The sequence below is a fragment of the Scyliorhinus canicula genome, chromosome 6 (assembly GCF_902713615.1).
Source record: "Scyliorhinus canicula chromosome 6, sScyCan1.1, whole genome shotgun sequence".
In the NCBI taxonomy this organism is placed as follows: domain Eukaryota; kingdom Metazoa; phylum Chordata; class Chondrichthyes; order Carcharhiniformes; family Scyliorhinidae; genus Scyliorhinus; species Scyliorhinus canicula.
The window spans coordinates 131,950,275-131,966,855 of NC_052151.1; the positions used below are offsets into that span (position 1 = coordinate 131,950,275).

Here is a 16,581-nt window from a genome sequence, read left to right on the forward strand (position 1 = left end):
TTAGAGGTCAGGGTGGGAGGCACAAAGGGGTGTGCCACCTTGGAGGATAAGCCCAATGGGCACAAGACCCCCCAAAGAATGTACTCCACTGACTTCCCACCTTTAGCCCGAGCTGTTAAAGTAGCGGACTGACCATCTTCGTTCCCCACCAAATGTATTATGGCAGCAGAGGCAGAATGAGATTCTTAAGTTGGCAACTTAAGGGCCTCGGTAAGCCTATGGGTGGGCTGGATGCCTGATAACTTATCCACCCTCTATAATATAGTGGACAATTTGAGGGGAGTGGAAATGCGGTGGGCTTGCCAGCCGCTTTATGCTATGTGCCTGCCACCTTCAAATATGCCAGCAGAGGAGGAGGGCCATAGAATTCCCACTGCCATGACTGGAAGAAGGGTATAATTACAATGTGATGATAAAAGGAAAAAATGTCCAATGTTGGGTCCATTTATCAATGTCAGGTTAGACAAGCATCTTCCTGATGTCATTGAGATGTGTTCAAACTTTAAAATGTGTATAATAACATAAATAATGAAATCCTAAAGAAACCATGAACTTCTTTAAATATGAACATTTTCATTTGAACTTATTTGACCATCATTCATGCACGTCACGTACAGCATCTTCAGAAATCTTAATGGGGTGTATTTTTCATATTTTTAATGCAATCTTGACCGACAATCTGTTTTTGTGATGCTGGTTACAACATAAATATTGGCCAGATACTGAGGAGAATTCCCCTGTTCTTTTGCAAAATATTGCCATCGGATCGTTTTACACACCTGACAGGGGCAGACAGTTACAAAAGCAAAATGCTACCGTGCTGAAAATAGAAGCCCAAAAAAAGCTGGAAATGCTCAGCAGGTCAGGCAGCATCTGTGGACTTCACATTTCAGGTCGATAACTTTTCTGCACAGAGTTTAAGGACTCACCCGAAGATCAAGCACTGGGACAGTACAGAATCCCTCCGTACGTACTGCCCTGGAGGATCAGGACTTGATTTTCTTTGTGTGTTCCACTGACTCGGAGGCGAGAGTGCGAACAATAGAAACACCGGCAAAGAAGAAAGGGATGAACATTGAGCATTCACTCCATAACAAAAGTTAAGTTAACCTGCACCCAGGTGAGGGCTCTGCTGCGGATGAGCGCGTGACTCTGAGCCCGGTTAAATGGCGCGCGCCTCCTGACTCCTTTTACCATTTCTTTGGCAGCGTACCTGCCTTTCGGTTCTGTTGGGGAGGGAAAGCAGCTTAAAGGTCTTGACTGGGTAGATTGGGGGGGGGGATAGAATTTGGACTATGGCGTCTATCCTGTTACTTGGGTAAGTCTTTGCAATGTGAAGGAATTTGGAAGGAATTTGTCTCATCTTTTTGTTTCATGGTGCTCTGTGTTTAACAGATTGATATCCTCGGTGGTTGCGGGCAACGCCTGAAGCCTGGATGCAAACCGCGCCTCCAGGTCAGTGTTCGCCAAGCCGCTTGTGTTCTCCTCCGCTGGTCTCAAGTTTAATATTGAAGAATTCCTCTGATTCGCTTCTACAGGTTTTCTGAAGACTGAATGTCGCTGGCAGTGTCTTCTGGGTGGACTAAATAAGCACTTTCTTGCTGGGAAGTTTTGGCAGATTAGCGTCGTTGGTAAGAATCAGTTTGTGCGATAGTAGTGTAAATGGTCAAACCACAGATACGAAAATCAAATGTAACTTAATGACGGATTTGTTCAAGACAAAAACTGATAAACTACACTAGATAGTGATCTTTTCTTTTACAAATCAGCTGAAGTGTCTAATTAATATAATGCCTAATTGGCATCACACTTTCTTCCCCCCCCCCCCCCCGCCAAATTGCTGACGGGTAGAATAAGTGAAATAAGGTTGCATTTAAGGCATCGCATACAATTGGAAGCAGCATGGTGGGTGATGTTGCGAGAGGTGTAACCTGAAGCTGCTACGTTGCATGTCACACTATGTGGATGGCGGTCCAAGAAGGCGGCTCGCCACCATGTTGCGCGGGCAATTGGGATGCGAAGAAAGGTTCGCTGAGCAAGTCATTCCACATTCCAGGAATAGATATTTTTTACACTTTTAAAGGAGGTTTGGAGAATCTATGTCTTCTGTAGGATCTTTAATTCATTTGGCGTGATAAAATAGCAGGGAGTTTCATGTATCCTGGATTTTTGGAATCGTGAAATCTTTCAGCGGAGAACAATGGTCCAATTTAAATTGATCAAATCAGATCTTTAGGTTGTCCTGCATGCAGTGATGGACTGGGTCTAAACAATATTGGTGCCAGGAGACAAAGGGGGCCCACCACAACTACAATGCATCATTAATTTTCATAATGAATGAATAAAATTTTCAACAAATACATGGAAAAAAGGTACAATTAATTTTTGTGGAAAAATATGTATTTCTTAATAATTAGTGTACTGTACTGTACTATTACGGCAGTAGATACCAAGTGTAAATCAGAATGTTATAATTGAATTTTTTTTTAAGTAATTGGTTGATATTTTTAAATCGTTTACTGCACAATTTACACATTAACAGATAGTTCAAAAGCACAATAGAGCATTGCTGCAGTCCCACTATATTAAGAGCAATTGTTTTGGTCGCTAGATGATTGTGCAAATCTGCCAATAATTGCTTCTGCATCAATTCATCTAACAATTCCTTTCCAATGGATAGAAACATGTATGATTCCAAATTCTCTTCAGACAGTAAATTTCTTAACCTTGTCTTTATGATCTTTAGCTTTGAAAATGTCCTCTCACATTGGACTTGAATAACTGCTAGTGTGCAGATGACTTCATAAAGGTTATCATATGCCTTGTCATGAAGTCTGTTGGATGCCAGAATTTTTAGTGTACACGATGGGCAAGTGCTGCAAATTTTACAATTGTTGCAACTGGCATCCATATTCTCACCATCTTTAAGCATTAGCTTTAATACATCAAAGTTTGAAGCAAAAGAAAACTATTCCAATATTACTTGATCTTTGCTGATTTGTGGAAACAGCTTAATAATACATTCCAGTGCTTCATCTTCAAGGCCCTTCTCTGCAATAGTTTTAAACTTTGCTGGGTCCAAGCAGGACAAATCTTTATACAACCGTTTTGTGTTGTACAAAGCGTGATTCTAGTGACTGGATGATGCGATCCATTATTAGGTTAAACACATTTACTCAAATCAGCTAGAGAATCTGAGGAATTTATTTCATCATCAATAAGCTCATCTGCCATTCTTTTCTTCTTCTGCCTCTTAACTGGCAATGCTGTTTCCAACGCATCAATTTCCAATGTTTGATTTTCATCCATATTCATCTGTGAAATCCTGTCATTACATTTATTTACAAATTCAAAGCCTTGCTGTGAACGTTATCAAATGTTCTGTCTGTTCCTTCAACTTTGTTGTAGCTGAATCTACCAAACTCCATGCAGGTAAACATATCTAAACCACTTGTCTGTAGATAACTTGATAACGGGGTTGTAGTTTCAAATATATACAAGTAAGTAAATGCTGTCAATATGGTTCAAACTTTAGACTTTGAAGTAAAACATTTTGCTTCATGTTTTGTTTTTGCATCAAACTTTTCTGAATCTTGTATCATTGATGAGCATGTCAATAGATTTACAAAATTACTGGCAGCCGGCATCATCAAAACGTCCAAATATAGTTGTTGCTGCATTGGATTTTCCTGACCATCTGGTCTCGCCAATTAGCTTTAATCGTTTCATTTTTTCTTGTCCTAGATGTTTTCCAACAACTTCTATCTATACAGCCATTCCCTTGTATGATGTTTTCACAAAAGTTGCTATATTCTGGAGCAAATTGAAAAAAGAAACTGCAGGCACAACATTTTGTTTAAGTTTATCGCCAAATTCAAAACATGGGCATAGCACCATATATGAACATGCTGATCAGCAATTTTACTTTGTAAACCATTATACTGGCCATAGATGCTTGTAGCGCCATCTGTGCTATCAGATAAACATTTTTGGGGGTCAATTTTAAGATGCTGTAATGTTTCAATCAATAGATCAAAAAGTCCCTGTCCTGTACCATCATTACTTGGCACAACTGAAAGTAATCGCTCACAGATAATACCTTTAAGCACATACCGGATAATAATGCTAAACAGATCGATGGATGAATATCTTGTGTTGAATCAACCTGAATAGAATAATATTTGCTTTGAGAAACTTCATGACTAATTCTTTCTTGTATCATATTCTTCATAATTTTGATTAACATGTTTATAGTTGTTTTACTCGGGTATGTAACAAGTACACCACGGCCTTACTTTGAGCCTTCCTTGTTGCTCTAATCATTTGATTCTTTGTTTAGACTTGTTTTGCACTGCAGAAACGTGTGCTGCCATAATTGGGTCATATTTTGCCATCTACTGCGCTGTAGCTAAAAAATTGCCATGATTCAGAACCTCCTTATCTAGAGTGTAGGCCAATTCATTTCTGTGACCTCAAAGGAAGTGCTTGCTTGCCTAACATCTTTATGATGTCCATAATCCTCATGGCAATACTTCTCTGCTTCAATACTTCTTACATTTTTTTTTGCAGCATTGCTAATTAAAAGGACTCTAAGGTGCCATCATTAACCACACTGATATATTGCTGAGCATTTCTGACATGTGGTGTTGTCGATTCATGTAAAGTCAAGCTCTGGCTAATACGCCTGTAGTCACTAAAGCCACGTACAAAGGGTGATGGATTACAAGTGTTGGGAAACTCAAAGGCTAAGCAGTATGAACAATATAAGCATCTATTTTCTTTGTTATATGTTAGCCATTTTCTTGGGACTGAGTCATTCGTAATTTTCCTCTCATACAAACGAGCATCAAATGGCAGATCATCAAGTGGCTGAAGTGGATGTTCAGCAAAAAACTGTTTTAGCTTTGCTCGTGATGGATATTGGAAGATTCCATTAATTGATCTTTAATTTTCTTGCGTAGGTTCATTTACAGGATGTGTTTCAGAAACCAAGTCATTTATGCTTGAAGGAATATCTGATTCCCTGTCACTAGTTGAAGCTATTGTGTTCAGATGTTGCAACTACAGGCAGTACAGATACCGGAACAAGGAAGCCAGAAGAAATATTGAGCCCGGGTTGATTAGTAATGGGTGCACTTGTATTTGTCTCTACATTCAAAGTAGCTCTTCTCTGTCTTTTTCATCACCATGAGCATTGTTTCTTGCTGCTGATTTAGTTGTTGCAGAACTGGATATTGGTGTGGATTGTGCTTGTGGTATTATAAACTCTGTAATAGGCCTGCATCGCATGGCTTATTCCTTCCTTTCTGCTTCTTTTTGTTCTTTGTGTTTTAGTGACCCAGATTTATGCTTTTTCTTTACCATGCTGGTTGCGGTAATATTCCTGAATTAAAAACTTAATTAAAAATAGCCCACGTTGGCAAAAAATGAATATTGATGATTGCAAGAATAACTTGAAGGAACGCCAGATGAACCCCTACTTGATAAAAATATAAAATAACTTACTTACACTTCAATAGGCTATGTTCATTAGTCAATACTACTGTGGCCTATGCAGCTTCAGAAGAGGAGACAATCCCACTGTACAGTGTTCACACCAGCAAGCAACTGAGACAACTGTTGAAACTTAGAAGTTTGGTCCGACTATAGCAAGACATTAAGAATGGTCCCACGACCAAAGTTAACATGTCCAGTTTGATACCAGTGTAGTGTTACAAGTCGCAACCCTTTGAGTTTACCGATCATGGTTTATCACTTCAATATCTTTGACCTCATGATTCACGGTCAAAGGTACCGCTTCTCCTTTTCGGTGACCTCACGACCCTATGTACTGCTTGATATCCTTTCAAGTTGCCGACCATCTCAAATCACTAATTGTAACTTTATCTTTAAATTCTCACACTCTTGCTGAAAACATGGAATTTCCTTAATTATGCCCCCCTATTCCACTACCTCCCCTGCTTCGTTCCTTTTCATGCACTGCTTATTTGTGTCCTATTCTCTTTTTTTTTCTCTTATTACTAAAACAGTTGCCTGTGTTTGTTTCTTTATTGCATTTTTATTTAATATAGGGGGCCCACTTCATCCGGGGCCCACTTGCCATTGGGCAAGCTGACACCCTGGCCAGTCCGCCACTGCCTGCATGTGCATCATAATTCTAGGTTGACATTAATGCCCTTGGATCTCATCGTAGGATGTTTCAATAGCAGTACTCTAGGATCAATAGCATCAAACAATATATGTTTTAATCCTGCGGGGAGCAATTGTGAAAAATGGGAACCCGCAGCTAAACTGTGTTGCAGCAAGTCCTTCACTGAGAAGATTGCAACTGGACCAGAAATCAAGAGTCTTTTCATTTCTTCCAGTCATCTTAAACTGTTTCTGATTCACTATTTCAATGACAAACAATGTCCAATTGGAGTAACTCTAGTCTAAACCTATGCCACTTTTTCAATAGGCTGGAAAAAGCTAATGGGAGACCTTTTCTTCCTCCTTTCTACTTTTCCCAAACCCATATAAATGAAAGATCTTGTAATGCAACCTAAATTGAGGGGGCAATGGTTTGCAGAGAACTGAATGTTCATCATTGAGCACAATTTTACATGCTAACTCCTTGTTTTACTTTCTCAGATCAGTTTGGTTATATCTTTCCAATTACACCAGAGTTAGCATCACAATGTGGGTATACCATTGCAGTGGATCATCGGAATGTTGAATTCCGTGCTTCTGTCCTCAGCTGTTACGTCCATAATTTGGTAAGTAGAGTTTGATCCAATGTTAGAAATATTGCTTCTGATCTGTTCATTTTTTGGACGGAAGTGACAAGAATAGGGAACCATGGATGATGGGTGAATTGTATTAGTAAAAAAGGAAGCATACATAAGGTACAGGCAACTAAAACATGGGCTTTTGAAGAATATAGGAAAAGTGGGAACAACCTCAAAAGGTGAGAGGACTAAAATGGGCCATGAAATGTCATTGGCAAGCAGGGTCAAGGAAAATCCCAATGCCTTCTACATGAGGAGCAGGAGGGTAACTAGCAAAAGTAGGCCCACTCAAGGACTTTGTCCTTGTATGTGGAGTCAGAGGAAGTGAGGTGAAATCCTTAATGAATACTTTGCATCAGTATACACCAAGGAGAGGTGTGTCAGATAGAGGATGGTGTGTGAATACTCTAGGACATGTCAAATAATGAAGGAGGAAGTATCTTGTAAAGGAATGAAAATGAAAATTGCTTGTTGTCACGAGTAGGCTTCAATTAAGTTACTGTGAAAAGCCCCTAGTCGCCACATTCCGGCTCCTGTCCGGGGAGGCTGGTACGGGAATCGAACCGTGCTGTTGGTCTGCTTTAAAAGCCAGCGATTTAGCCTGGTGAGCTAAACCAGCCCCTTGGCACACCAGTCCCTTGTGTCAGATTTTGACCACCAGCGAGGTCTGAAGTATAATATCCCTCTTTGTTTAAGAAGGGAAGCGGGGATAATCCAGGTAATTAGCCAGTGAGCCTGGCATCGGCAGTGGGGAAGCTCGCCGAGGGACAGGACAGGATTTATTCTTATTTGGAGGCGAATGTACTTGATAGTGATAGGCAATATGGTTTTGTGTGGGACGGTCATGTATTAGTTTTTGAGGACGTGACAGAATTAATTGAGGGAAAGGTTGTGGCTATTGTCTACATGGACTTTAGTAAGGTGTTTGACAGTTCCTCCATGGCAGACTAGTATAAAAGGTGAAGTCACCTAGGATTTGGTGTGCTAACTAGATGGATAAAGAAATGGCTTGGCAACAGAAGCAGTGGAAGATAATTTTTCAGATTGGAGATCTAACTAGTGGTGGTCCACTAGGATCAGTGTGTTATTGGAGAGTTAAGCAGGTAAATGGGAGTTCAATCTTGACAAATGTGAGGTGATGCATTTTGGAAGATTAAATTCAGATGTGAATTATACAGTAAATGGCAGGACCCTTGTGAGCATTGACATAGAGGGATTTGGGTCCATAGTTCAATTTGGCAATGCAATGGATAAGGTGGTCAAGAAGGCATGGGGCATGTTTGCCTTAATCAGCTGGGGCGTATGAGTTGGCAGGTCATGTTACAGTTGTAAAAAAAAAAACTTGGACGTCACATTTGGAATATTCCGTGCAGTTCTGGGTGCCACCGTGATGCTTTGAGCGAGTGCAAAGAAGGATGTTGCTGGGTATGTAGGGTGTTAGCATGACAAAATTGAATAAACACTAGTTTTAATTGGCAAGATGAAGGCTGAGAGTACATCTGATTTGAGACCTAAAATTGAGGTATTAAGGGTGTAAAGAGTGTATTTACAAAGGGGCACAGGTTCAAGGTAAGGGGAATTTTTTTTCCATGCAGAGTGGCAGGCACTGGAATGCAGTGCCAGTGGAGGCAGGCACCACAGCTAGAAGCATCTTGATTGACACATGAATGGGCAGAAATGGGAGAGATATGGATCATTTGGACAACAGTAGTGGGTCTGAATCAGTGCAAGCTTGGTAGGCTGAAAGGCTGGTCCTGTGCTGTAATGTTCTTTTATAGGATACATTTCATGTGTGGTTTATTGCAACAGCTGAAATGGGATGCATGAGTTGGAGGGATAATTAATTGGGAATGTGCTCCCAACTCTGATCAGTTTAGGTTTCATGTGTTGCATTATGGAAATATTTGGTGCCTGAGAATGAATATTACCGGTTTATGACCAGTTTTCATCTTGACATTGTACACAATTTCTCTGCAGAATGATGAGCAATTCAGTATCACTATACAAATAAAAGTGTCAGGAACTGACACAGGAGCTTCAACATATATTCAAATGCTGTCTTGTATGTACTCACCATGGGCTGTAAGGGAAATATACTGTGAAGAAAACTATATGCAGGTAAAAACAATACTGAATATTGCTACATCTGTAGATGTCATCTACTTGATGCCTGATAATACATTAGCTTTATTTAACAATTACCTATGCAATCTATACAATTTCTCTAGTGTATCCAGTATCATCTTTTGTGGCCTAATCTAATGTGCCTATTGTAGGGCTAGACTTGGCTCTGGCTAATGGTACAAATATAATTACCAATAGAAAATGAATGCACTAACTTGTAATTAATAATGTACAGGTTTCTGTACAAAGAAATATACCAACTATTGAAGACTATGCTCAAGATGCTGAAGATTGGGCTTTAGTATTTCCAGAAGTAAGTTTGTTTTATTTTTTAAACCATTGATTTGTGCAAAGATTTTCGATGATAAAAGGATTACACAATTAAGAATATCAATGGTGCATGACAACTTTGGTATTCCACTAAATCTGGTTAACTTTGCTTGATTTCCCTGCAAGCAGGAGTCCATCTCTATTCAATCTGCCTACAAGCACTCTGTACACAACTTCTGGATGAATGAGCAGGTCACCATAATCACTGCAGCAATTATGTATTTTTATGTGCTGTGTATATCTCAGTTCCATTTTGTGCCACAGATGGTCTATAACTAAAAGTGTCCTTTTCTAGTTAGTCTATAATTATTTAACTGTCCTTTTCCAATACAAGGGTTCACGGTTCCTTCAAGTCTCCTGGCAGGGTTACCTGCAGAGGGTCACACTTGAAACAACAATTTACAAGGCCAAGATGTTTGTTTGCAATCGGAAATCCTGTTTTTTTTTTTTTTTCCTTTAGGCAAAATTGTTACCTTGGCTAAATTGACCCATGTCTTTCTCTATGCTCCTGCTGCATGATTCTAGAATATCTTTGGTCTGGTGAATCCTTCCACATGCCAGAGTTCCTACACAACCACTGTATAATCCATCTATCTTTCTAACTTTTTAATAACTATTAACTCTTGATGGTTTTGAAGGGATGAGGGGTAGGATGAGTGACATGATACAGAATGACTCCCAGTACCTGATGTGATTCACACCTGCCTCCTCACCCTGCCCCATGCTAGTTGAGTAGTGTAAATAATTGTCTACCTAATGATGACCGATTTTCTATCTTTGTTGACTATGACTAATTTATCTTGGACAAGAAAATAGAAATGCATGTATGTGTGGAGTTTGTCATGCATTAAAGGCACATGACTATTTTCTTAAATATAACCTCTCGGCCCATGAGAACATGTATGTTCTGTTAGGATAAGATCCCATTTGAGCACCTTGGTTTTAAAAAGGGTTTCCCTGTTGGGGTAAGTTTCACCATTCTGCACACATGGACTTGTATTGGATTTCTTGGAGGTATTCCAGTTGAAAAAGAGCATCGCTACATTTCCAACATTCTTATTCCAACAACATGCTTCAAGACAATCCATAACACTTGGAGAGTCGGACAATTTGTGCTAGAATTAATTTGTGCTATTGGATGTTTCTACATCCAATTTGACTCTACTCAAAATCATACTATTTTCCTTCTCTAGGTGATGCTTAAAAACATAGATATCTGTTGGCATTTTCTTACACTGCAACACTACAGAAATTGCTGATGCTAATTGTTGATTAGGGAAAATTAAACTTTGATATCATTACTTCTAATATTATTCAGTTAAATGGGAAAACTCCAACCTTTTTGATATTTTACTATTTATCAAGGCGACTTATGCAGAAAGTGGAATATGGCAAGTGGTATTTCACATCCCTGGTGGCAAAAGGAGTATGACTGTGAAAGAAGCACAAAGAATGAACTATGGAATCAATACTACAATGTCTCGTATATTGCTCCGTGCTCCATATCATACAAATGAAGCTCAAATAGTTGTGGTAAGTTCACTATATTTCGCCTCTGGATGGTAGTCTGATTTGGCTATTTTGGCTTTGCAATTCTTCTCGTGACTTTTAAATTTGATACCTAGGTCCAAGGTATTCCCTTGACTGTAATCCGATCAACAAGCTTTTACAAGGAGCAATGGATGGTTTTGCTAATTGACACTGCGATAGCTTGTCCTGTTGGTAAGAAATGTTACAGCTGTTGTTCCCTCCATGCAACTGCCATCTTGCATTGTCTTCCCACTGAAATAATTGGGTACTGTTGGCCAACTATTTATTCCTTATTTACCATAATTGGACTGTTTAACTGTAGGTGAGCTAATCACTTTCTGAGCTATCCAAAATCGTGCCCTTTATACATGAGCCATCCATGTATTTCCAAATTCCATCTGTATTCTGAGAATTATGCCCATGCCATTGCAAAATCAGCATGTTTTTGGTTTCCTAATAGATGGTATTACATTCACTGATGACATCATCACGTGGACTGTGCCAAGAATCTTCACTCCAATTGTACCCGGTGCAGTTCATCAAGACAACACCTCCATGGGAGTAAATGGCATCAAGTTGAACCCCACACAAATGGCAGAAAGAAACTATACTCTTGATAAAAATGTGACTGCTCTTGCTATAAATGTGCCAATTGGAGCACAAGATGGATACTTTAAGGTGGGTGAGGAATTGGCTTTTTTCAATTGCAATTATTTTATCCACACTGATTTATGCATGTCTGAGACTAAAATCCATTTTAAAATATTACACCATCCCTAAGCAAAAGCAAACAAGTGATTTGACTTCTGGCATTTCAGTGAAATTAGTCACTCTTGAAAATCAGACTGCTGTACATCCAACTAGTAGATTGTCTATATATTTAAAAGAAAAATCTCTTTTTGGTTTGGCTTTTTGGGTGACCCTGTTATTGAAATTGCTTCAGAACCAACATCCCTGCCCCCCTTCATGGTTTCAATAATTTTGCTGTCTGATAATATATCTTGTCACTGCACTTTATATTTTACTCAACAAATCTTGAAACTAAGCTTCATGTGTAAATTGTCTTTTTATTCAGTTAGTTTCGGATGTCTTTTGATCAAGTCAGTTTTCTTGCAAATGGTTTTTTTAAGTTTGTTTTGTCCAAGCAAATAGAGAACAGAGTTGAATTCAATACAAATTACAGCTCTTGATGATTTCTTCTAATTGAACACACAAAACAGAAAAGTTGGAAATAAACAGTGGCAGTTCAAAGTGATGCTTCATTATCTTGATGTTTCTCATGGGATTCGGCCTTTTTAATGTCATGCTTAATGTGGGTTTTTCAACAAACCATTTTAAATCTTGGGTCATTTATTCCTTTAAATGTGTTATAAACTTCACTGTCTACTACATTGTGTACCTGACCAGGTACATTGTAGTGTTTAACATTTTTTTTTAAAAATTCAACCTGACATTTAAACATTAAATGCTGAAGCAAGGTGTTTCTTTTTTTTGGATCCTTTTGGCTAAGACGAGGAATAGTGTCTTGTGTCACTAAAGAAAAGAGTTTAAAATGTCACTATTCCATTTATTAACTTAACTGAATTGTCATTTGCTTTCAGAGCCATGTGGTGAATGGACGGTATGGTATAAAATACAGCATTAATCTGTTTTTGGAACACCAATGGGAAGATGAGGCATGGGGACTGAATAAAATCAATGTTATCCATCCAGTTACTACTCCCTTTATACCTCAACCCTTAGTTCTCATTGATGGTATGTACTATAAGATAACATCCTTTTTTTTTTTTTGCTAATGCTGAGAATTTTCCATTTAGAGCCAGAAATATGGCTTTGATAAGCCTCTTATTTGAAATTTGCAATGAAATCAACCACCCATAATTGCCCACAAGTTCAAGGTTGCTGCCTTGAACCACTGCAGTACATGGGAACATCTTAATACTTTTTTGTTTGTGTGGGGTGGGGAGTGTCGTGTTGGTAAGGATCATAGGTTTGGTAGGTGCTTCCAAATAACTTTGCGAGTGGCTACAAAGTTCCAGGAATGGATCTGTAGTCTGTTGAATAGTAATAATGCAAACAAAACTGACGTGAGATCTGACTAAATGCTGTGCTTTCACAATCTCTAGGCTTGGCAAGTAACCTATACCGACATGTTCTGAAATTTAGTTACTGCTACATATTTTTTCATCTGTTCCAGGACAAGAACGAGAAGTCCTAATTAAATTCCCAAGAGTAATTGAGTATACAATTTCAGCTTTTTCATACCTTTTCAGATATAATGCTAAGACAATCTGCTGCCCCATAACCACTCGAGATTCAGAAACTTTGTTCGCCCTGAAATGGGAATTTCTCAATTTCTGTACATTGTCTTGATTTTTTTTCTCATTTGAACTGCATTTGGTGTTGACAGAAATGCAGCCAAATGGTAAAACACATACATACACTCCAATGTACAATTAAGCTTTTCCATATCTTCCAGATACCATTCCTGAGCAATGGCTATTCAACATCACACTGGGCAACTTTCTTCCTGATGTAGAACTCCAAAAACTGACTCTGGACTCTCAATCCTTCCCTGTGGATGAAGAAAACCAGATGTTTAATGTGTACAATGGGACTAACCCAAATGAGACGACCCTAAATAGAATCTTCATTCTTGAAGTTCCAATGGAATCCCCAGTTGTAGACAGAAAGGTAATGGAATGTCAGGGCTATGTTTCCACAGTGCTGCTTGGCCATGATGCTAACTCTGTCTTTCTTTATTTCCTTTATCAGTATATAGGAGACGGTGTTGAGCAATATACCCTTGATATCATCTACACACTGACTGTGGTACCAGAAAATCTAATATTTACATATGTAGCACATTTGATACACGAGCATAAAATAGGTAAGGGACTCCTCTCCTTGCAAAGACCAAAAAGCAATAATTTAAATGCTCCGAAGTAATATAGTATAAAATGTTTCCTTTAGTACTCCCTGAGGCAAATGGCTTTTGTAATGAAGAGAACATGACATTGATAGTGACACAAACCTTGGATCGCTACTGGATTCCTTTCATTGGAACTATACAGCTAACACCTCAATCTGCTGAGCAGCGTGGTTATACCTTGATAGAGAATGGTACCCACTCAGTAATCATAATTCCACAAGATGCAACTGGAGCGGTCCTTGAGGTAAGCTGCTGTTAGCTGGTGTCTTGTCTTAATTTGAGATGATCCTAATTAATTGTGCTTTCATTACAGGCAATAAACAACCAAGGCCTTCGCAGTAGATTTGACATCCAGTTCCGGGATAATAAAGCCCTGGATGTGCTTGTTAATTTTTCTGTTTCTTGCAGCTTTTCAGTAACCAGCCTCTTAAGTAAGCTCTCTCCTTTCACACTCTGATAACTGAAGCTCTTGGCGTAGTATTGGCATACTGACTACTTCCTTTTTCTTAGCTTGTTTTCCAAATGGAAGAATTGTCATTACTGCTCTAAAACTTGAAGCACTGCTGGGAATAGATGGCAAAATGATGTTGAAAGATAAAGCCTGTAAACCAAAGGAGAGTACTGAATTCAAAGCCACCTTTGAATTTTCTGCAGACACGTGTGGAACAAGTAGAAGGGTAAGCTAGCAATTGCTCTTGAAAAATAATAGTCTGGAAAGAGCTCAGCAGGCATCTAGGAATTGACAACTTTGACTTTTCTTGTAATAGTTTGAGAAGGACTACATGATCTATGAGAATGAAGTGGCATACTTCAGAAAGTCAGCACCAAGACATGGTCCAATATATCGGTAAGATTCTGAGGAAAGATTGGTCTTTTGGTATATGGAATGGGCTCGCTCGCATACTTACATAAATTAATCTATGGGGATTGGGTGAGTTTTGGGCCTAGGTATGGTGTTTGAGAAAGTCAGTGCAGACTCGGTGGTCCAAATGGCCTCCTTCTGCACTGTAGTGATTCTTCGAAGTAAATAACTATTTATTCCTCCTAGGCTTGCGATATCGTGTCATTATCATGTAAATGACTCTCTGCATATTCCATTTGAACACCAAGTTAACCCTCAGCCAACAGTTGCAGCTGGATATGGACCTCTGGTCCTGGTTTTGCAACTTGCCAAAGGTAAAACTCAGTGGCTTTAAAGCAAATCTGTTGATAGCCAAGATCCATTTGCAATGAAGTACTCTTCTTTTCCCCTCTTTCCATCTCGCCCCATTCTTTTTGGAACTCCATTGAATGCTACAGAAGTGTCGTATTCTAACCTATATGAAGACAATGACTATCCAGTGCTGAAATATTTGACTGAGCCACTCTACTTTGAAGTACAACTGCTGCACAACGAAGATCCACAAATTGAACTGTTCCTGCAAGATTGCTGGGCAACTGCATCACAAGACAGACATGGCATTCCACAGTGGCCAATTGTTATCAACAGGCAAGTAATAAGCTGCTGCTTTCTAAAGAACGAAAAGTAATGATTTTAGTTTGGCTAACCAGTTGCGTTTTTTTTAAAGCTGTGAGAGTGAAGCTGATGTGCATAAGACCATCTTCCATCCAGTAACGAGGAATGAGAGAGTCAGATATCCTACCCACTTCAAAAGGTTTGAAGTCAAAATGTTTGCTTTTATCTTGGCAAATTTTGATACCTTGGAACAGGTGAGGATTGCTTCAGCACAAACAGATTGTCAAATAAATTCAACTGGTCCTGCTATGATGTCTTTTTTTTTTTGCTCTCCCTCTTTTTAGCTGTACTTCCATTGCAGTGTAGTCTTGTGCAGGAAGGAACCAGTAAATGGGCTGCTCTGCCCTGGTCAATGTGTACCAGGAAAACAACGCATTGGTATGGCATTATTAAGATTGGAATAAAATTTGCTTGCCTTTTTAACATTTAACTGATCAGCCATGGTCTAATAAAGGGCAGAACAGGCTCTGGGCTGAATTGCCTACTGTTGCTCCTAATTCTTGTGTTCCTACATACTGCAGGTCGGAGTGCTGATGCAGAACACCATCAGCAAAGATATGTGTCATCAGGAGCAGTGGTGATCTTGGCAGAATTCCCTACTATTGAAAACTGGATTATGAAAGGTGAAGAATTATTTGCAAAATCCTTCTTGAGCTATCCAATCACAGGAACCTGAATGTATTTACTTTTTTCTTTCAGATCGCCAAGTGAAGTCCTATTGGCCATTGATACTAATTGGAGGCTCAGCAATTATTGCTTCTATTGTGCTTGGAATGTTTTTGATTACAAACACCAAATGATTATTATCTTGTAATTAAAATAATTTAACTCATAGCTTTGTTTGTCTTAACATGTATGCTTCTAGCTATTGTCATAACATGAAGTTCTGAGCTACAACAACTTGACAATTTATTCTAATCTGACCCCTCATATCGACTTCAGCAATTGGTCAATAGCACCCTAAATTTAGATTTACACCACTACCTGACTGGATGAAATTGTACCCCATTTCCATTTGAGGGCTGCTCAGTTACTTTACCTCAAAACTAGTGGCCCACAGTCTCGCTCGGGAACCTACTGTTGGAGGAACCCAGGAGCAGCTGGGAATCGTGAGCAGTGTCTAGCGGATGGAGCCTAGCAACCAGCTCACTGGAGTAGATTTTGGAGCTACAGTTTTGTAAGCTAACTTTTCTTTCTTTGCTTTAACTCTCGGCAAACAGTAACCACAATTCCGTAAACCTTTTGGTTACTTGTGGAAAAGAACAAGTGTTGTCCTGGGGTTAAGGTGCTAAATTGGGAGAAGGCTAGCTAACTAGAACCAGATAAGGCAGAGGTTGTTGTTTAGGAGAGGCTGTTTGAGGGACATCCACATTAAGGAGCAG

General features: G+C 39.2%; 1 protein-coding gene across 1 annotated transcript; it reads left to right on the top strand.

Annotated features, from left to right (window-relative positions):
* The first annotated feature begins 1,204 nt into the window (after window positions 1-1,204).
* On the top strand, window positions 1,205-16,033 carry LOC119967501 (zona pellucida sperm-binding protein 2-like). Its single transcript, XM_038800147.1, has 22 exons — window positions 1,205-1,318; window positions 1,396-1,455; window positions 1,539-1,631; window positions 6,631-6,755; window positions 8,745-8,885; window positions 9,127-9,204; window positions 10,587-10,754; window positions 10,847-10,943; window positions 11,212-11,429; window positions 12,353-12,506; window positions 13,231-13,445; window positions 13,527-13,641; window positions 13,725-13,927; window positions 13,997-14,114; window positions 14,194-14,360; window positions 14,451-14,530; window positions 14,732-14,859; window positions 14,983-15,172; window positions 15,252-15,393; window positions 15,484-15,577; window positions 15,721-15,822; window positions 15,899-16,033. Exons 2-22 carry the CDS (start codon window positions 1,437-1,439, stop codon window positions 15,997-15,999), a joined length of 2,748 nt encoding a protein of 915 aa, XP_038656075.1. The 5' UTR covers window positions 1,205-1,318; window positions 1,396-1,436; the 3' UTR covers window positions 16,000-16,033.
* The last annotated feature ends 548 nt before the right edge of the window (window positions 16,034-16,581 follow it).